The sequence below is a fragment of the Talpa occidentalis genome, unplaced genomic scaffold (genome assembly GCF_014898055.3).
Source record: "Talpa occidentalis isolate TD23 unplaced genomic scaffold, MPIMG_talOcc4v2.1, whole genome shotgun sequence".
Taxonomy (NCBI): domain Eukaryota; kingdom Metazoa; phylum Chordata; class Mammalia; order Eulipotyphla; family Talpidae; genus Talpa; species Talpa occidentalis.
Genome location: NW_026555331.1, coordinates 72,427,190 through 72,449,509, shown reverse-complemented (window position 1 = coordinate 72,449,509; position 22,320 = coordinate 72,427,190). Strand labels below are relative to the sequence as shown.

Here is a 22,320-nt window from a genome sequence, read left to right as displayed (position 1 = left end):
ACGGCGGTGACGTTGGCGCCGCTGGCGCGAAACCTCCGCAGACTCGGGCTCCCAGAAGCCGAGCCCGCCGCGCGCTGCCTCGTCCAGGTAACGGGGAGGAGGGACGCGGGAGAGGAGCGAGGGGGCGCGGCGAGCGCTTGTTCTCGTCCTCACGCAGATACACGAAGGACCATGTCCTCCCCGGCGTCCACCCCGAGCCGCCGGAGCAGCCGGCGCGGACGGGCCCCCCCGGCGCCGACGCGTAAGTGCCCGCCCACGGCCCTCCCGCTCCCGCCCGCCGTCTGGCTTTTTCCCGCCACGGCGGGGAGACCTTGGCCTGCGCTCTGGGCCTCTCTCCTTTCAGGCCGCCTGTGTCTTCCGTCGGGGTGAAGTAAGAAATGTGGGCACCACGAGCCTTCGTGCGTGCTCTGCAGGCTCCACTGTGCAGCCTTGGCTTTAGGGCGCACAGCAACCATTGGCTGACCTGTTCGCCCCCATTTGCCTCTGTTTTCTTTGGTTTCCATTTGCTCAGTAAAGAATTCGTCCCTAGAGTCAAAACAAGGTAAACCAAACAAGGGAAGTGAGTGCCATCTCTTCTGTTTTGTGTATCACAAGTTCGAAGTGACGATGCCAGGTCATCTCCGTCTCAGAAGCGAAGAGGCGAGGATTCAACTTCCACAGGAGAGCTGCAGCCGATGCCCACCTCCCCTGGAGTTGACCTACAGAGTCCTGCAGCACAAGATACAGTATTCTCCAGCCCTCCTCAGATGCTTTCTTCAAGTGCGTTTCTGTAGATCTGAGTATTCCCCTGATTAATGCACAGAACATGCTTAAGGGTCAAATTTCCTCCTTTTGTTCATGGTAGTTGGAGTAACTCTGCATTAGATAATGTGTTTTCTACAAGAAGCTAATACATGTTTAGGGGTTAGTGAGCAGAGAAAAAACTTTTGGTGCTTTTTTTAATAGAATATTTAATTGTTCTTAGCATCTTCACCACCACAGGTGAGTTTTACTAGTGTGTTTAGATGAATTAGATGATTAGTGTGTTTAGATCAACAAGTAACATGCTATAGTTTGGGAGTTGATGTGCTACCAGAATTTCATTGTAAATTTTCACAAATTTTTTACAGCCATTCCTCTTGACTTTGATGTTAGTTCACCACTGACTTATGGTACACCAAGCTCTAGAGTAGAGGGTACCCCAAGAAGTGGTGTTAGGGGCACACCAGTGAGGCAGAGACCTGACCTAGGCTCTGCACGAAAGGGCCTGCAGGTGGATTTGCAGTCCGATGGGGTGAGTACCCTGTACAGTCTTTGGTAACATCATTTTTGGGTTGTAAAAGGTATATTCCCTATTAACGTGGTTTTGTCATTCTTTCTGTGTAGCCAGCAACAGAAGAAATAGTGGCAAGTGACCAGTCTCTAGGCCAAAAACTTGTGATTTGGGGAACAGATGTAAATGTGGCAACATGCAAAGAAAGTTTTCAGGTGAGCCACATGTGTTAGAATTCATATCTTAGGGCCCTGACAATGCTGAAAGTGTTTATAATCTGTAACCAAGTGGCCATAATGCTTAGGAGTAGATTTTTAGATGACTTAGAATTGTTATTTTTCTAGTTTTTCAGAAGTCATTGTTTTTTTGTCCAAATAACGATATACTCATAACTTTTTGTTTTTTGAGTAGTTGCTTGTTTCTTTCTTTTTTGTTTTTTTTTTTTAGTATTTATATATATGCATAGAAGAACTGGGGTATAGGCCAGGGGGTACAGGGGGTGAGAGGATTCACCAGACAGAGTGGGGAGGAGAACAGGCAAGTCTACTGAAATGCATTGCTATGGGGAACAGCAGGTGAGACTGGAGAAGTCTGCTGTACCATATGTGGGTTATCTCCCTGACCTGGAATCGAACTCAGGCGGTAGCAATGATAATGTGAAGGCGCTGAAACTTGACCACCAGTAAGGCCCTAGTTACTTATTTCTAAGTGCATTGAACTTGGTATATTTCTTTCCACATCAAGAGATTTCTTAAGCATTTTGTTGACCCACTGGCTAAAGAAGAAGAAAATTTTGCCATAGATATTACAGAACCTGTGTACATGCAACGACTTGCAGAGGTAATCAAATATTCTTATAATTCCAAGGGACATCTTTTGTTTAATTAGCAGAACATAACATTTCTTTAACTCTTACAGATTAATGTTATTGGGGAGCCATTTTTAAATGTAAACTGTGAACACATAAAATCGTTTGACAAGAACCTATACAGACAGCTCATCTGCTACCCACAGGTAAGAATTTTGCTTTGACCATCATGAATCACAATAAACATCTGGAAGTAGGGTTTCTAGATAGCAGAATTTCCTTAGCTATCAAGAGGCTATGCCAAACTGTAAAAGCTTCCTAATAAAACTGCTTTTCATCTCCACTAAGATGAACATTTTTTCACGCTAACATTTCTGAAAGTAGAATGTATATTGTGAATGGTGTGTCATACTTCATTTGGTACTGGCATAGCATATAAGATAATGGTGAATGTTATCATTGATAGCTTGTTAGATTTGATGAAGTGAATTACCTTAAGAGGAAATATTTTAGGAATGTATTTCATACTTCTGTCAACTCAGCAGACTAACCTAACTATATTGTAGTCTTTTTTCTTAGGATTCAGGCCTTCTTGATGAAATATCAGCTAGATTCTAGCAGTAGGTCTTGGAGGCATACAGGCTTGGTTTTAAATATTGATTTTGTGGCTTAATAACTATGTGACTTTGCTCAGGTTCCTTAGCTTCCCAGAAATTGTTTCCTTACCTGCAAAATGGGAAGCAAACGTTAACAAATAACAAAAAAAAATATATAATGATGATTTAAACAGTTTCGATAGCATTAAAATATGGGGGGAAAGTAAGACAGGAAAAGTATGAAAAAAAATTCTATTACCAATTAAAAGTCTAAACTATGCCACTTACATGTATATGGTCACATTTACCCTAATGAGAATATGCATCTAATGAGATAATCATTGCCTGGGTATGTAAATGGCATGTGTGTAATTAATTAGGATAATATTTTTGAATTATGTTGTGTGTTTTTGTTTTTCTATTTTGCCAATGTAAAATATTTTATTTCCTATTTTTAGCACTAAGATACAATGATAGTTTGGCATCCTTACCTTCATTTAACAGGAGGTTATCCCAACTTTTGACATGGCTGTGAATGAGATCTTCTTTGACAGTTACCCTGACTCAATCTTAGAACATCAGATTCAAGTAAGACCATTCAACGCGTTGAAGACTAAGAATATGAGAAGCCTGAATCCAGAAGGTAATCTTTTCAGTAACAGGAAATTACCTAACATAAAAATAAGCAAAGCTTCTTTCATGAAAGAATTTTAAAGAGTCATCAGTGATAGTGATGGATTATAAACTAATCAAAGAGCAGATTCAGTGATCCTATATGCTCATGGACCCACCTTATCAAAAGCTTTTTTTTTTTTAAAGATTTGTTTATTTATGCATACAAGAATTGGGGTACAGGCCAGAGGTGCAGGGGGTAAAGTTAGAGGATTCACCAGAGACAGAATGGGGATCAGAACAGGCACACTTACTAAAATATACTGCTGAGAAGAGCAGCAGGCGATTCAAGAGAGGTATGCTGCAATTTGTGGGTAGCTCCCTGGCCGGCCAGGAATTGATCTTGTGCTCCAGAGGCTGCGGATACCTTCACAGTGCTGTGTTTAACCTCTTGCACCATCAGGGAGGCCCCTTTATCAAAATTTTTAAGTTAACTGGGCTTCCCCGGTGGCGCAGCGGTTGAGCTCTGGGCTGCAAAGCTGCCCAAGCCTCTGCAGTGCCAGTTCAATCCCCGGCTGCTGGCGAGGGTCCCACATGGCGCACGGGCCTCTCCTGCTGTACCCGCTGCTCCCCTCAGCAGTGTATTTCATCAGTCTGCCTGTTCTGCTCCCTGCTCTGGCTCTGGTGAATTCTCTCGCCCTCCCGCATTTCTGACTACCCAGTGTTTGTATAAATAAATAAATAAATCTTTAAAAAAGAAAAAATTTTAAGTTAACTGAAATTATTTATATGAAAGATGAAATTACTATTGGCAGTTTTCTATTTTAAGGTGAACTTATTCAAAAATGTCAGGTTGTTTTTTAATTAAGTTGGCATCTTTTCAAAATCATTATAAAGAGCAAATACAAAATACAGTTCCGGGAACTTAAAAAAGAAACCTGGCATGGAAAGCGAAAATTAGAACAACAAAGAAACATGCAGGCTGTCTCACCTAAGAGGAGAAGCAGAGTGCAGGGCCTGAGTTGGAAGAGTTCATGGTGAAAGAGAATTTTGCATTACTGGAAATGTTTGGAAAGCAGATGTAAAGGAATTTAGATAGCTACAGAGAGTTTGGGAGGTGATGTTTGCCTGGGAGCTGGAAAGCCTAAGTAATGAAGAGCTTTGAATTCCAACTTTAACTACCCAAGTAAGTAGAGAGCCATTGACAGTTTTTTAAGGAGAAAGATTTTGCACTCTCCGTAAGCTCACAGTGGTTAAGTGTGTAAGGTATATTGAAGTTCATATCTATTTCAACCATAGCTCAGATGTGAGGCAGCAGTGTCCTAAGTTAGACAGTGACCACAGGAGTGAAAATACAGAGTAAACATATTTGCTGTATATGGAGATTAACATACAAAACCATTGAAAATGTATTAATGCCTCTGTAGATAGATGTGCAGAAGATAAATTTCAGTAAGGGAAAAAAAAAGTCAATAAATATGAGAAAGTATTTATTAAAGAAATACAATTTTTTATACTTGTAATTTGTTTTTGACATCTCTATGGTTGGGAGTTCTAGTGGGGACACTGAAGGAGGAAGAGAGCTATTTTGGGTAGGCGTGTTGCATTTAAGTGTTCAGAAACAAGAACAATGTTACGTGAAGAATTCCAGGGTAATATCAGAAATAACACATTCAAGGACACCAGGGGATTTATAGGTGTTCAACTGATATCAAAAGTATTCAGGTTTTACTTAATTAGCTTGTATGTCTATTGTGTAACTTAGTTACACAATAAAAGTTACATTTTAAAGAAGACTTACCTGACACAGTGAGTGAAGTACAAGGCAAGACAGGGAAAAGCTTAGAGCTTCTAATCTTTACTGAATATGGAGCTGAGCAGGAGGCAGATGAGCAAGGGTTTGGTGGTGGGACCATGAAGAAGGGCCAGAGGTCAACCAGGGTTGAGAGAAGGCAGACTGGCCACAGAGGGGCATTTAAGACCTGAGGGTACCAAAAGTACCCAATGGTACCTGTTAACACAACCACCCCCCGGTATTTCTGCATGCCTGTACAAGCTTCTGTTGGATTTGACAACAGAACCATGCCTGCCATGGCAGAAGCCTAACTCAGGGAAAGACCCATCTGACTGGGTTGTGGGCTGTGACTAATGGATATGCCAACCTCTCTTTCCCCGTACAGATATCGACCAGCTCATCACCATAAGTGGCATGGTGATACGGACATCCCAGCTGATTCCAGAGATGCAGGAAGCCTTCTTCCAGTGCCAAGTTTGTGCCCACACAGCCCGTGTGGAGATCGATCGTGGGCGCATTGCTGAGCCCTGTGTGTGCGAGCGCTGTCACACCACCCACAGCATGGCACTGATCCACAACCGCTCCGTGTTCTCTGACAAGCAGATGGTACATGGCCTTCCAGTTCCTTGGGTGACTTCCCCTTTGGCATACCTTGTCTTTATTCAGCCCCTACCTAGATCCTCAAAAAAGACAAATTTAACTTGTTCATTCATGAGGCCCTAAAACCTTGCTCATAAATGACATTTTTGTTTTAAGATTTATTTATGCACTCAAGAATTGGGGTACAGGGGAGGCGGTAAGAAAATTCAGAGACAGTGGGGAATAAAACAGGCGTATTGACTGAAATACACTGCTGAAGGGAGCTGCTGAAGGGAGTCAGGAGAGGTCTGCTGTGCCATGTGGGTCACCACCCTGGGCGGGGATAGAACTCATGCTGCAGTGGCTGTAGATCGTTTCACAGGTTGAGTCTTAACCTCTTGTGCCACCAAGGAGGCCCTCCTAAATTACTTTCATCTACCTTATAAGGTGAAAAAGAATGCATTCCTCCACTATTAACATGTTAAGTTTTCGTGTGATTTATAAGCTAGTAGATCAGATTAACCCATTCCAGTGTAATAAATCAAACTTAACATGCAGTACATCTGTGAAAAATATTTAGGACTAAAAAAATTTATGTCAGAGGCCTCCCTGTTGGCCTAGGGGTTAAGTCTTGGCGCTATCACCGCTATGGCCTGAATTCCCTGGCCAGGGAGCTAACCCACATGTGGTGCAGCAGACCTCTCATGTCTCACCCGCTGTTCCCCTCAGCAGTGTATTTCGGTAAATCCACCAGTTGTACTCCCTACTCTGTCTCTGGTGAATCCTCTCACCCCCTGCACCTCTGGCCTAAACTCCAGTTATTTTATGCAAAAAATTAAAAATATATACCATCGAAAAGTATATATAAAACATTTAAAATAGTAATTATTTGGCTAAGGTCTGTCATTTTGCAGCTGTGCCACTGGTAAATAATGGGTTGATAATCTTTTTAAAGTTTTCTCATTATATTATATAGGAAGCTTGGCCCTTTAATGATGAAAATTTTGAGATGCAATCATTGATGTAGAAATAAATCAGTAAGCAGAAAATTATTTATTATGATGATAATGGCGTAGTTATGCACAGGGCTAAGGTTTTTTTAATGTTAAATAGAGATCATGTTTGAAATACTATAAATTAATACTGCTGTTAATTTCCTTTATTGGATGCCAATAAGGAAAATACTACCAAATGCAAATAGTGTTTAACTTTATAACCAAAGAATTAAGATGAAATTAATAAATTTTCATTGAGTGTTTGTGCAAGTTGTAGGAAAGAATATACCTCAGTACATGCCTTTTCAGTACTGAGAACTAGAAACACAGTGGTAGGAGTCATACTCCCTAGGAGTATAGTCTGTATTCTCAGAATACTTCAAAAACTCACAGACTGTCTTAGAGTAAAACCTAATGTCTTTTCTTTTACATCTTAGTTTTTATACAGTATTTGATTTCTCCCCTCAGATGTAGTCCCTATAGGTCAGCTACCACCATAGTACCCATGAACCATCACCATAGTCCCTTGTGCCCTCCTGTGTTTTAACCCTTCTCTCTCCCGTGCTGTATGCCTCAGATCTATGGTCAGCTTGCAATTTGTTTTTTTTCCTGACCCTTTGTTTGGTTTTTCTGTATTCCACATATAAGTAAAACCATCTGATATTTATCATTCTCTTTGATTTATTTTACTTAGCACATTCTCTTCCATCTCCATCCATGTTGGCTACAAATGGGATTAGTTTATCTTTTTTGATTGCTGAGTTGTATTCCATTGTGTATATTTATCACATCTTCTTCATCTATTCATCTGTTTGGGACATTTAGGTGTTTCTGTTTCTTGGCTATTGTTAATACTGCTGCAATAAGCGGGAGTGTAGGTTTCCCTTCAAATTTGTGGTTTTATATTCTTTGGGTAGATAGATTCCTAGGAGTGGAATCATTGAATCATATGGTAGATCCATTTTTACTGTTCTGAGGAAGCTCCACGCAATAAAGCCTAGTATCTGAGAGTAGATTCTATACCAACATGACCTGCTATCACCCACAACACACTTTTATAACCATAGGCCTCCCTGACATTGTTTGAACCGTTTCTTCTTTTATGGCTCCTCAGACTAGCAAAAGCCTCTCTGAGAACCGTTGTATTTATTGTTTTTTCCAGTGAGAACATACAGCATTCTTAGACATCTGCCCAGAGGTCATGTGACTTAAAAGGCTTTCCTAACCTTGCTTTATTAAAATCATCTCTTCTACCTTCTTGGCCTGTCTGACTGCATTTGTTACTGTCAGATCTATTAACATACTTGCATGAGTTTGTGTATTACCCATCTACCCTCTTATGAGAAAACAGACTTCTTTCAAGAATCCCCAACACCTAGAACAGGGTCCAGCAAGTGGCAGGTGTTCAACAGAACCCTATTAGATAAGAGAATATAGAACTAGCTAGGCAGGTATTTGTTAGGTATACAAAGTGACTACGAGAGATGGACAAGAAGTACTTGACTGTGAGCCTGAAAAGCATGTGTTTCACCTAGGAAATCTAATAGAAATAAGTTCTAAATTAATTAGAAATGTAGCATTTATGAAAAGACATATCCATTAAAACCTTACAGTGGCAAAAAGAGACAAAATCATGTATTTCACCCCCTCACCCCATCAGAGGAATGTTTAAGCATCCTTAACAAAATGTTCGGGCCATATTAAAGCCTTTTTTTTTTTAACTGTTAACTATATAGTGATTAAAACAAAGTATATGATTCTGAGAGGTTAAAATGATGTCAAAAAACAGCTATAGACTCACACAGATTTGTCTCCATTTTGCTTTATGTTTTCACTGTTCTTCTTTCAGATCAAACTTCAGGAGTCTCCTGAAGATATGCCCGCAGGGCAGACGCCTCACACCGTCATCCTCTTTGCTCATAATGATCTTGTTGACAAGGTTCAACCTGGGGACAGAGTGAATGTTACAGGTAAGAGTGTAGGTTGTTAATGTAATAAATCTGCCTTGCATTTAATCATTTGACTTGTTTTGTTTTGTTTTTTAAGATTTATTTATTTATTTATTTAGACATGCATACAAGACTGGGTACAGTCAGAAGCACGGGAGGGTGAGAGAATTCACCAGAGCCAGAGTGGGAAACAGTACAGGCAGACCAGTGATACACTGCTGAGGGGAGCAGCGGGCGGCAGGAGAGGTCTGCACGCCATGTAGGACCCTTGCCGGTGGCCGGGAATCAAACCAGCGCTGCAGAGGCTGCGGGCAGCTTCACAGCCCAGCGCTCAACCGCTGCGCCACCGGGGAGGCCCTTATTTGACTTGTTAATGAATTCATTGACATGGGACTAATTGTACCTTTGGGTCTTGAGAAGACAGGATATAATGTTTTATCCCCCTTTGCCACCTAACGGGATAGAACCTTCCAGTATATGTATTGTCCTTGCAGTTCCTTACTTCTTGCTCTCAGTGTTCCAAAGCTGTGTATATATCCTAATTTGGTGTTGGAAATATTTTGAGTTATGCCAGAAGTTACAGGAAATACTGCTTACCAACTCTGGTATTTTAAATAATTTTCCACCTATTTCCCAAGTACACAGCTACAGGTTACAGTTTAATTATTAAAGAAAAAACTGGTTATAGCACTATTTTGATGCTAGGAGTTAGGGTCTTTTTAGAGCTAAACAAACTGAGATACAGAGACATGTAAATCTCTTTACCAAATTTTTTATGGTTGTTCTGGCTCTCAGGACTCTTCCTCTATGCCAAAAGAGTGTTCTTTCCAGCATAGGGCTGGGGACAGTACGGTACAGGTACAGGATAGGACACAGGACATGAGACTCCCTTTCTTGGAGGTGTTTATGGCAGCATTGTCCTTGTTGAGGATGTTGAGGAGTCAAGACTAACACTGTCTATGTGTTCTGTCCAGTGAGTCAGATGTCTTATCCTGTGTGCCTTCAGCTGTGACTCCACTCCAGCAGTTGTTACTAACAGACTTAAACATATGGGTAGTAATTAAAATGTGAAAGAACATGTTACCTTTAGCAAAATAGATGTATAGTTCCAGTTCTGCCACTCTAATGTTCTGAAACTGATCAAATATTTAATCCAATGTTTTAAATTTCTTAACTGCAAAGTGGAATTAATGTGATGATACATGTAAAAGTGTTTTGGAGGAGGGGGCCATGAAAAGCACTATATAAATGTAAAATAAGTATTAACAATGCTGTTCTGTGATGATAAATCACCACTGAAGATAACTAGACCACTTTTAACATAATCATAATCATCTGTCCCTAATCTATGTGGGCGTGAGGAATAGTGTGTGTAGTCTAATTACATATTTACATATAGATTGTTTTAGCATTTATTTATTTATGCATACAAGAGCTGGAGGCCAGAGGTGTGGAGGTGGTGAGAAGATTCACCAGAGAGAGTGGGAAGCAGAACAGGTAGCTCTACTGAAATACACTGCTGAGGGGAACAACAGGCAATAAAGGAGAGGCCTACGATGCCATGTGGGTTACCTTCATGGCCAGGGATTGAACTCATGCTGCAGTGGCTGCTGATAGCTTCATAGTGTTGAGACTTAACCCCTTGTGTCACCAGGGAGGACCCTGGTTTTTATGTTTTAAAAGAAATGAACTGACCTGTTAGATAAACAGAAGGGCAGGTAATCAATGGCAACATGTTGAGAAAGCTGAGGGCACATGTATGAATATTTTCCCTTCAAAAAGCAGCAGAAAACTGGGCCTCCCCGGTGGCGCAGCGGTTGAGCGCTGGGTTGCGAAGCTGCCCGCAGCCTCTGCAGCGCCGGTTCGATCCCCGGCTGCTCCCCGGCCACAGGAGGAGGGACCCACATGGTGTGCAGACCTCTCCTGCCGCCCGCTGCTCCCCTCAGCAGTGTACTTCTGTCCTTCTGCCTGCTCTGCTCCCCGCTCTGGCTCTGGTGAATTCTCTCACCCTCCCGCGCTTCTGACTGTACCCAGTGCTTGTATAAATAAATAAATAAATCTTAAAAATTTAAAAAAAAAATTTAAAAAAAAAAAAAAAAAAGCAGCAGAAAACTGAATTGTTAGAAGTTAAGGCTTCTAATTAGAAACTCAAAAAAGATAAAACATCAAACATACCACTTTGGGATTTTTTTCTTCTTGGAGAATGATGAGTTGGTGTGGTTGAAGAGTTGAGCACCTACTTCTTTTAATGTTCTTAAATTCTTCAGAAAGCATGATAGGGTCCTCTCTGGTGGCGCAGGGGTTAAAGTCACAGCACTATCAAGCTGTCACCAGCCACTGCGACATGAGTTTGATCCCCAGCCTGGGAGCTAACCCATATGGTGCTGCAGACCTCTCCTGTCTCACCCACTGTTCCCCTCAGCAGTGTGTTTCAGTAGATCCTCCTGTTCTGCTCCCCACTCTGTCTCTGGTGAATCCTCTCAACCCCCACACATCTGGCCTACACCCCAACTCTTGCATGCATGCATAAATAAATAAAATGAATCTTTTTTTAAAAAAAGCTAGCATACACTAATAAACGAATTAAGAGTTCTGAGGCTAAGAGGGTGACATAAAGGAGAAAGGTTAAGGGTTATAAAAAAATACTAAGGGTGAGTCATTGTTCCTTCACCATGTCTTTACCTTTACCTGTGATATAATGTATGAGTGATTTTTTTATTTTTTTTTTTTTTAAGATTTACTTACGCATACAAGAACTGGGGTCAGGCCAAGGTGTGGGGGGGTTGTGAAAGGATTCACCAGAGACAGAGCAGGGAACAGAGCAGGCAGATTGACTGAAATACACTGCTGAGGGGAGCAGCAGACAAGTCAGGAGAGGTCTGTTGTGCCATTTGGGTCACCTCCCTGGGCAGAATCGAACTCATGCTGCAGTGGCTGCAGATCACTTCATAGTACTGTGTCTTAACCTCTTGTGCCACCAGGGAGGCCCAGTTTTAGAATTTCCTTCTCAAGTTTTGATAAGAGATTTTGGTATTTTGTTCCAGTCAAATCTAAGCTTAAGGAAAATGGAAATACTGTTTCTTTGAACACAACCATGAACCAGTCATTGTGCTAGAAGTGGAATAATTTCAGCTAAGCCTTGGAATAATCGTATGCAATGTGGTTGCACCCAGATAGGTGTCTGAGATGGTAGAGCTAAGGAGGAAGGTAAATGGTGAACACATTTTTAGGTCTGCCTTTTTCAGAAACCTGTTTTTTGTCCCAACTTGCCCTGCCTCTGTCGGTTGAGAGGTTAAGAGTGTGCCACAGTTAGCTCTGGGAGCCATGAAGGCAGTATACTCAGATGTGCACCTGCTTCGGAGTCTGCCCTCAGCTCTCCTCAGTGCTTCCTGTTGTGCACTGCTTTACAACGCTATTGGTTGGAGGTAAAATTACATCTTATGGTATGTTCTTAGGCATCTATCGAGCTGTTCCTATTCGAGTCAATCCAAGAGTGAGTAATGTGAAGTCTGTCTACAAAACTCATATTGATGTCATTCATTATCGGAAAACGGATGCAAAACGTCTGCATGGCCTTGATGAAGAAGCAGAACAGAAACTTTTTTCAGAGAAACGTGTGGAATTACTTAAGGAACTTTCCAGGAAACCAGACATTTATGAAAGACTTGCTTCAGCCTTGGCACCAAGTATTTATGAACATGAGGATATAAAGAAGGTAACTGGGTTTGTGTTGGGTTTATAGTTCTTTGGGATCAAATGATATTAACATTTGTTCTGCTCCATACAGGATAAGACTTGTGACCTGTTTGTCAAAGCAAGATATTCACATCTTAAATTGGTTGGCTGAGGAGATACATTGTCCATTTCCTCCTCTCCACACCATACTTACATGTTTCTAAATTAAGAAAAGCTACATGGGGTCAGAATAGAGATTTACATGGTCGCCATCTGGCACAGCATAGTGTACTTATGTTTAAATAAAGCATGCACTACCACATAACATTGTTTTTTAAAATTTATTTATTTATACATACAAGAACTGAGGTACAGGCCAGAGGTGCAGGGGGGTGAGAGGATTCACCAGAGACAGAGTGGGGAGCAGAACAGGCAGACTGACTGAAATATACTGCTGAGGGGAGCGGTGGGTGAGACAGGAGAGGTTTGCTGCACCATGTGGGTATCTCCCTGTCCGGCTGGGGATCAAACTCATGCTGCAGAGGCTGCAGATAGCTTCATTGTGCTGTGCTTAACCCCTTGTGCCACCAGGTTTACCTGTAATTTCTTAACTTTAATTCTTTATTCATAGAGAAAACAGTATCACTAAAATACAAATTCAATCTCAGTTACCCTGTAGTAAACAAAATGTTTAGACATGTTTGTTTGCCTAGGGAATCTTGCTTCAGCTCTTTGGTGGAACAAGAAAGGATTTTAGTCACACGGGAAGGGGCAAATTTCGTGCTGAGATCAACATCCTCCTGTGTGGTGACCCTGGAACCAGCAAGTCCCAGCTACTGCAGTATGTGTACAACCTTGTTCCCCGGGGCCAATATACATCTGGGAAGGGCTCAAGTGCGGTTGGCCTCACTGCATATGTAATGAAAGACCCTGAAACAAGGCAGCTGGTCCTGCAGACCGGTGCCCTCGTCCTAAGTGACAATGGCATCTGCTGTATTGATGAGTTTGATAAGATGAATGAAAGTACAAGATCAGTACTGCATGAAGTCATGGAACAACAAACACTGTCCATTGCAAAGGTGAGTTAGAGTCTTCATTCTTACGTGTTGGATACATTCAAAATGTATAGACAATTGAAATAAAGTATCTGAAACTGCAGAGCATCTTAGTTCTAACTGGAAAATTGATGAATGAATATCTTTCCTGCTAAAGTTAAGCATAATCCTGAGAATTTTCTACAGGATTCGCTTCTATCTTTTTTGCTGTACAAATTCACTAATGTGTACCATTTGTAGAACTAGAACTTTTTCTAAGTCTCATTCAGGGGTTTAGTGTTTTTTGAAAGGCACTTAACGCCTTACTTGGGCCTGTCCCAAGTGAAACTTGAAGTCACCTTTACAAGAATATGTGACTCTCAGTAACTGTGATAATACAGCAGAGGGCTTGCCAAGCAAAGGCAGCTCTGCCAGTCTCAGGGTAAGGCTTCTAATTGCACTGTTTTCTTTGATAGGCTGGGATTATTTGTCAGCTCAATGCACGCACTTCTGTCCTGGCAGCAGCAAATCCTATTGAATCTCAGTGGAATCCAAAAAAAACTACCATTGAAAATATCCAGCTACCTCACACATTATTATCAAGGTATAAAACAGATGTTCTTACTTTGTTCATTCATAGAGCTTTCATCTTGAAATTGAGGAAAGACTAATACTTAACTAATAAACTCATTGCTTTATTGCAGGTTTTCAAATTTGGTTGGTATGGTGTTTCTCTACTGAGCTATGGTAGCACCTTAGCATTCATTTTCTGAAACAGGACATTTTACCTTAACAGCATTTTCAGAAACCTGTCACTCACCACTCTCAGTTTTAAACCCTCTCAGTATCGACATATTCCACAGAATTGCTTTACATGATAGATGGGGTTTATCAAGCAGTTCTTTTTTTCCCCTAGAATTAAATGTGTTTTCTTTAAAATCTTCCATTCCTCAAAATTAGAGTAACATTTCCCACCAGAGAATCTTAGGTTGACTCAGCTATATGGTGACTAGGCATTTCCCTGGGCAGACCAAGGACTAGGAGATTAAATGCCCTCTGGGGACAAAGCAAGTGAATTGATCCATGTAGAAGCTCTTCATAGGCAGAAGATGCTTCCCTCCCTTGATAGCCCTGGCTAAAAGCATGTTCACTGTACGTGCCTGGGTGTCTCAAGAATAATATTTTAATTGTGTTTACAATCATATTGGTCCCAACTAGGAAAACAGTGTTTTTATAATATGTTTTCAGATTTGATTTGATCTTCCTCATGCTGGATCCCCAGGACGAAGCCTATGACAGGCGCCTTGCTCACCACCTGGTGGCACTATACTACCAGAGTGAGGAGCAGGTGGAGGAGGAGTTCATGGACATGGCTGTGCTCAAGGACTACATTGCTTATGCCCACAGCACAGTCATGCCTCGGCTGAGTCAGGAGGCCAGCCAGGCTCTCATTGAGGTAACACACATTCACTCCTAGGTTTAAAGCCTGAAAAATATGTATTGCGGAGCCTTTAACTAAAAGCATTGATGTAACTAGCCAATCATCCTCTCTCAACAATTATTTTAAGAATAACATACTATCTTCTGTAGCTATTCTTACCCTCCTGTGTTGCAAAATTGACTTTTCCAAATGTGGAAAGGGTAAAAAGATCCATAGAGGTTGTACAAACCAGTTTATATTTAACTACTTGTAAGCTCAATGAATTTAAAATCAGAATGCCTGAGTTGAAATATGAATTATACTGCTTTGTAACTTTATGATCCTGGGCAAGTCAAGCAGTTTCTCTGAGCTTCCAGTTTCTTGTTTCTAAAAGATAAAATGAATTGTAAATATTCTGTGTTCACTTTTCAGTATCCTTTTATATGGATAGTTGTATGAAATGGCAGATATTAGTTTATTCAAGCATTATGATGCTGAGAAAGTTCCTGGATGCTTGGATAACTTTCCATCTTAACTAAGCTCCTGAAAAAGCTCAAATAAAAATTATAGATTAGGTGTAATTTTCTATGTATTATATATTCTTTAGAGTTATTTGAAAAAATAAATTGTGTCATCTACATGTAAGTATAGTACAACTTTTGTAACTGTCCCAGTAACCCTGTGCATACCACATTAAATGAATTCTTACTTAGCAGGGTATAAACCGAAGTCACTGCCTGAGTACCATTTTCTGATAGGCTCCCTGGTGAGTCCTCTTTGTGCCAGCCTCACCACCCTCTCTAATTTTCCATTCTTTGAAGCTACATTTCATACCATCTTGATGACTCAGGGCCAGATCACTACCTATATGTGCAGCCAAATAGAAGTTAATGGAATTCTAACTTCAAAGTTCAACCATGAAATTAAGATTATTGTTACTGAGGATTATTGTTGTTATTGTTACTAAGATTATTGTTCCTTTGTCCACCAGGCTTATGTAGACATGAGGAAGATAGGGAGTAGCCGAGGAATGGTTTCTGCATACCCTCGACAGCTGGAATCACTGATCCGCTTAGCAGAAGCCCATGCTAAAGTACGGTTTTCAAACAAAGTTGAAGCAATTGATGTTGAAGAGGCAAAACGCCTCCATAGGGAAGCTTTAAAGCAGTCTGCAACTGACCCCAGGACTGGCATTGTGGACATATCTATTCTTACTACAGGTTTGTTTTTGGCATTGAACTTAAGGGTGCATGAAAATTTTTTTCTTGTTTCTATATTGTAGTGGTTATCATGTTCACCTCGTGGGGATTATTTAAATGTGTGAGTCACCGATACCTTTAAGCTAACAATTAAATCATTTTAAATAGATTCTTCATGTTTTTTTGATCAGGGCACTTTTTTTCTTTTAAAGATTTATTTATCTATGCATATAAGAACTGGGGTATAGACCAGAGGTGCAGAGGGGTGAGAGGATTCACCAGAGACAGAGTGGGAGCAGAACAGGTGGATTGACTGAAATACACTACTGAGGGGAACAGTGGGCAAGACGAGAGGTCTGCTGCACCACGTGGGTCACCTTCCTGGCCGGGGATCAAACTCGTGCTGCAATAGCTGTGGATAGCTTCATAGTTGCTTGATGCTTAACCCCGTGAGCTACCAGGGAGGCCCCAGGATCAGGGCACTTTTGAAAGTTGTGAGAAAACTATACACTGACTTTTTATTTTAACTAAATTTTTAAAACAATAAAAATAGCATTACTTTTTTTTTTTTAAAGGTTTATTTATTTATTCAAGAACCAGGGTACAGGCCAGGTGTGGGGGAGGGTGAGAGGATTCACCGGAGACATAGGGGGAAACAGAACAGGCAGACTGACTGAAATGCATTGCTGGGCCTCCCCTGGTGGCACAGGCGGTTGAGCACAGCACTATGAAGCTGTCCACAGCTTTGGCAGCACCAGTTCGATCCTGGCCAGCCGGAGAGGGTCCCACATGGTGCAGCAAACCTCTCCTGTCTCACCCGCTGCTCCCCTCAGCAGTGTATTTCGTCAGTCTGCCTGTTCTGTTCCCCGCTCTGTCTCTGGTGAATCCTCTCACCCTCCCCCACGCCTGGCCTGTACCCCAGTTCTTATATAAATAAATAAATAAATCTTCTTTTAAAAAAATATGAAATAGGGCCTCCCCAGTGGCGCAGCGGTTGAGTGCTGGGTTGCGAAGCTGCCTGCAGCCTCTGCAGTGCCGGTTCGATCCCCTGCCACTGGCAAGAGTCCCGCATGGTACGGTAGTCCTCTCCCGCTGTGACCGCTGCTCCCCAGCAGTGTACTTCGGTCCTTCTGCCTGCTCTGCTCCCCGCTTTGGCTCTGGTGAATTCTCTCACCCTCCCACTCTTCTGACTGTACCCAGTGCGTGTATGTATGTATGTATGTATAAATAAATAAATAAATAAATCTTTTTTAAAAAAAATAATGAAATACACTGCTGAGGGGAGCAGCAGGTGAGACAGGAGAGGTCTGCTGTGCCATGTGGGTTACTCTGTGGCTGGAGGGGATTGAAATGGCACTGCAGAGGCTGCGGACAGCTTCATAGCGCTGTGCTCAACTGCCTGTGCCACCAGGGAGGCCCAGCATTACTTTTGGTGATAAAATAAGGTAATATTCTTGACAAAATATAGTTGATCTTTTCCCAGTAGCTTTATGGTGTAATTAAATTTTAATAATGGTGCTTATTATATGTGGACAGAATAAACTGGAGTGGTTCTTAAGGACTCATCACAAGAATTTCTGTTTTGGTTTCTATGGTACTTATACATTTTGGGTAAATACTCAAATCCCTGCTCTCTAAGTATCTTTTAAATTTCTATTGAATACCATAGACACGGTAATTCCCCTGCCTTGATAGGCATCATCTGAATCAACTAGATTGCTCCTTAGAAATTCAGTTCATGGGCTGGACTCTAGTCTCTGGGATTCGGTTTAGTAGTCTCTGTCTTAGGAATCAGCATTTTAAATAATCATCTACAATGATCAGATAACAGGGATCTCCTCACTATATATATATATTTTTTGTTTGTTTTAAAGATTTATTTATTTATGTGTAGAGATGGAGTGTAGGTCAAGAGGTACAGGGGATGAGGAGGGTGTGAGGATTCACCAGAGACAGAACAGCAGATTGACTGAAATACACTGCTGAGGGGAGCAGCGGGTGAGACAGGAGAGGTTTGCTGTGCCATGTGGTCCAGCTCCCTGGCAGGGGATTGAACTCCTGTGGCAGTGGCTGCCAGTAGCTTCATAGTGCTGAGACTTAACCCCTTGCTGCCACCAAGACGCCCCCTCACTATATTTTGATAAACACTAGAATGGTGTTTATGATACCAAAGACAATCATAATCTGAATTGATTTAACAAATAATATTCCCAAAATTTCCAAGTGGTATTTCCTAACCTTGTAAAATATACACGTAGTACCTTAACTCTGTCCTCAACAATGGCATCTTTTGTCCTGTATTCAGAAGTATTTTGAAATCCTCATCTCTCCCTATTCCAGGTTATTCCCAATTCTAAGGGGAAGCAAGGTAATTTAAGAAGGGCCTGCCTCTATAGGCAGGCAAGAAGGAGAGCTCCCTCTGCATTTTTCTATTCTTTTTTTCTGTAACTTCTGTTAAGCATATGTTGGGCTTCATTCTACTAAACCCATGTGACTTAACTTTTTAAAAGTATTTTCCATCAGTTTATTGCATTCCAGGTAATCTCTTCTGTTCTAATTCCAATATTCCAGTTCTCTGATTCTCTTTCCAGCTATATCTAATCTAATTTTATGGCTGTTTCATATCTAGAAATGATTTTTGTTTCCTTTTTTCATGGTCCTTATTATATTCTTGTTTAGCCTTGAATAATTTGAGGACTTTATGCATCTTTGATATTATTCTTTTCATGAGATGCTCCAATTTTTTCTTGCATTAGAAATTGTTCTGTTATCGAGACATTCTGCAGGGGAGGAGGAGGTAGAAGGATAAAAACAGGTGGGAAGAGCACAGGGGACTATGGTAATGGGTCACGGGTGAATTGATAGTGGGAATTCAGTGGGGACTACACCCGAGAGGAGAAAGCATACATTGTACAAAAATGAAGAATGATGTAAAATATATGTAAAATCAAAAAAAAAAGAAAAATTGTTACATGTGGTAAACTATTCATCTTATACTTTGTTTCTTTTGACGTTTTCTTATCTTGCATAATATTCATGTGTATGTTTGTATTTTTGTGTTAGGACTTGATCTATAGTAGTGAGTATTCTTTCCCTGTAGGAGTTTCATGCAACCTGGACATAAGACTGCTGTCTCCTTTCTCTTTTATCTCCCAGGATTCCTTATTTTATTTCAAAATGGTGACTAGGTCTGACTTAGATCCAAGGAAACCAGGTTTCCATTGTTCTTCAACATCCTATCAGTTTACAAATTCCATTGAACCTCAACCAGATATTCCTACTCCTGGGAGAATTCTGTGGCCATATCCCTAAATGTCAGTAGTCACACCATGCCTAACCTATCAGCAAGCTGGGCTCTTCTGCATAATCCATGCTGACAGCTCCTGGCAGAGACCTACACTAACTTCTGAGAGAAATATACACTAGCATGCATGCAAATGCACACCCAAAGTTCTGTCTAACATAAAAGGGATTCTTGCTTCTCTTCTGCCCATGTACCCATGTTAGCCCTTTTTAAATAACTCATTTCTTAAAGCAATGATTGATCAGTCTATAAATTATATAGATCATGTTTCAGGGGACTGTAACAGTTATTACGTGCAGAAATTTGGAAATAGCAAAGAAATCAAAACTTACTATGCTTTTGAGCAATTTTGGCATTCAATCACTGTCCCCTATCCTCTTTTGGCAACACTGCTAGACATTTGAATGTTTCACTTCCTTATAGCACAAGTTATTTTAATTTCTTTTAAATTCAGGACTGAGTGCCACCTCTCGTAAACGGAAAGAAGAGTTAGCAGAAGCATTGAAAAAACTTATTTTATCTAAGGGCAAAACACCAGCTCTTAAATACCAGCAACTTTTTGAAGATATTCGGGGACAGTCTGACATAGTAAGTATTTATGTTTTTTTGTTTGTTGAGTAGCTTTTGCCTAAAATAAAATTTGAGCTTTTAAAATTTTTTCCTTCATTGTTTAATAAATGTATTAAGGGTAAAGAGGTAACATGAACCAATCATCAAAAAATAATCACAAAATTTGTTACACTATTACAGTTTTTCTGTATGTATATGCACACATGTGTTTGTTTTGTTTTGGAAAATGCACCTAGACAATTACAGTTATACTGTTTTGTAACTTGGTGGCTTTTGTTTTTTCTTTTTAATTAACAATTACTGTTAACATTTTCTGTGATGGTTGCATCAAAATAGGTGGGTATCATTCCATTGCTTCCATATTCAATCACTTATTTTATCGGTTGTCAGCCATTTAGGATCTTGGGTTTTTGGGAGGGTTTTTTTTTTTTTTTTTTTTTTTAAGATTGATTTTATTTATGCAAACAAGAATTGGGGTATAGGCCAGGGGTACATGGGGTGAGAGGATTCACCAGAGACAGAGTGGGGAACAGAACAGGCAGATTGACTGAAATATACTGCTAAGGGGAACAGCAGGTGAGTCAGGAGAGGTCTGCTGCTCCATGTGGGTAGCTCCCTGGCCAGGTATCAAACTTGTGCTGCAGTGGTTGCCGATAGCTTCATAGGTTGTGTCTTAATCCCTTGCGCCACCAGGGAGGCCCGGATCTTGGGTTTTTTGCTTCTATAGTGTTAGGATCACACATCTTATGGCGATCGTATTTACTACTATATTTGTTTTGGGAATAAAAGACTGGTATCATTTTGTGAATAAGTTATGTTAAATTATTAAGTGAAAAGAACCCCATTGGCCAAGTCCATGCTTTTGCCTGCTTTCAGTCCTACCCTTACTTCCCATCCACAGCTCCAATTCCACAAGGGTAGCAGAGTGGAGTAGTTGGGGAGACCATGCAGATGCCAAGCTCATGATACTTACCATCTAGCCCTTTACAGGAAATGTTTACCGCCACCTGAATTAGCACCTTAGAAATGTATGCAACCACTAAAAGGAAAGAGACTGGTGGTTCTTTACAAGTGAAATTATTGTGACTCCAGCAGCTAAGGGAAGACCTCACATCTAACATGTTTGCTTTCCTATTTTTCCTCAAAGGCAATTACCAAAGATATGTTTGAAGAAGCACTGCGTGCCTTGGCTGATGATGACTTCCTGACAGTAACTGGGAAAACTGTTCGCTTGCTCTGAAGCTCTGTGAGGATTACCATGTGTTCTGTCCTGACAAGGGCATGGCATTTGCTCATATGTGTGGCATCAGACTGGTCAGCTGCTATTGCTGGTATTATTGTTGGACATTGATTTTTAGCATCATTATTTGGTTCCATAGAGATTTTCTAACTTGAGTTCAGTTTTCGTAGTAAAATGTTTTCATTTTTTTAATAACATTTTAAGGATAATATGCCAATTCAATTTGTAAGCATACAGAATAATGATAATTTTCTATATACTATTTCCTTAACACCATGACTTTTAATCTGTATGTATTTACAGATAGCAGGATGTACTTTTAGAAGATGGCAGTTTGAGTTGTGGTTTTTTATGCTAGGCAATCATCCTTGTGTTAGAGTCTTTTGCAAGTGAGGTAAAAGACTTAATGAGGGCATTTCATTGGCTATGAAGTAGTGAAGGAATACTCTTTCTGCCTGCTACAACTCTCAGGTGTAATTGCTTCTAAGGATCTTTCTCATAGCTACTATGTGATCTAAAATGGAAGTGATTAGGCTCTAAGTAATTATCCTAATATGTAAAACTTTCCTAATAAATAATAGAGTAAATAATACTTGCTTATTTGGCATTTTTCATTAAGAGAAGAACTTTAATAATAAACACTGTATTCATGGAAAGTCATGACAGTAAGTACCTTATACATCATAAAAGAAAGTCATGATTGGCCTCCCTGGTGGCACAGCGTTTGAGCGCTGGGTCGCTGGGTTGCAAAGCTGCCCGCAGCCTCTACAGTGCCGGTTTGATCCCCGGCTGCTCCCTGGCCACCGGAGGAGGATCCCACATGGCGCACAGACCTCTCCTGCCACCTGCCGCTCCCCTCAGCAGTGTACTTCGGTCCTTCTGCCTGCTCTGCTCCCCTCTCTGGCTCTGGGGAATTCTCTCACCCTCCCGCGCTTCTGACTACCCAGTGCTTGTATAAATAAATTAAAAAATCTTTAAAAAAAAAGTCATAATGAATTTCATTTTATTCAAAAATTATTTCAATCCTAGGGTTATTATAAAACCACCATAAGGCTGAGATCATACATGGAAATACTACTATAATAAAAAATTTCTGAAGAATTTAAGTCATTTTATGAGTTAGACCTTTTTTAAAATAATTTAGAATCAATATTCATTAATAAAGTATACATAAAAAATGATAGATCTAATTCATTGTTTAGATAAATGTTAACATTAGTATGATATTTAGAGATCATCTAACCAAATGTTTTCATTTCATGGATCATTTTTATCTGTTCAGGCCTACCAGA

At 40.6% G+C, this 22,320-nt stretch overlaps 1 protein-coding gene across 1 annotated transcript; it reads left to right on the top strand.

Annotated features, from left to right (window-relative positions):
• Positions 1-37: 37 nt before the first annotated feature.
• MCM4 (minichromosome maintenance complex component 4) lies at positions 38-22,000 on the top strand. Its single transcript, XM_037506793.2, has 16 exons — positions 38-241; positions 595-759; positions 1,110-1,273; positions 1,366-1,467; positions 1,997-2,092; positions 2,171-2,266; positions 3,161-3,299; positions 5,449-5,669; positions 8,487-8,607; positions 12,042-12,301; positions 12,975-13,340; positions 13,772-13,899; positions 14,544-14,751; positions 15,707-15,935; positions 19,673-19,806; positions 20,936-22,000. Exons 1-16 carry the CDS (start codon positions 172-174, stop codon positions 21,026-21,028), a joined length of 2,592 nt encoding a protein of 863 aa, XP_037362690.1. The 5' UTR covers positions 38-171; the 3' UTR covers positions 21,029-22,000.
• Positions 22,001-22,320: the final 320 nt, after the last annotated feature.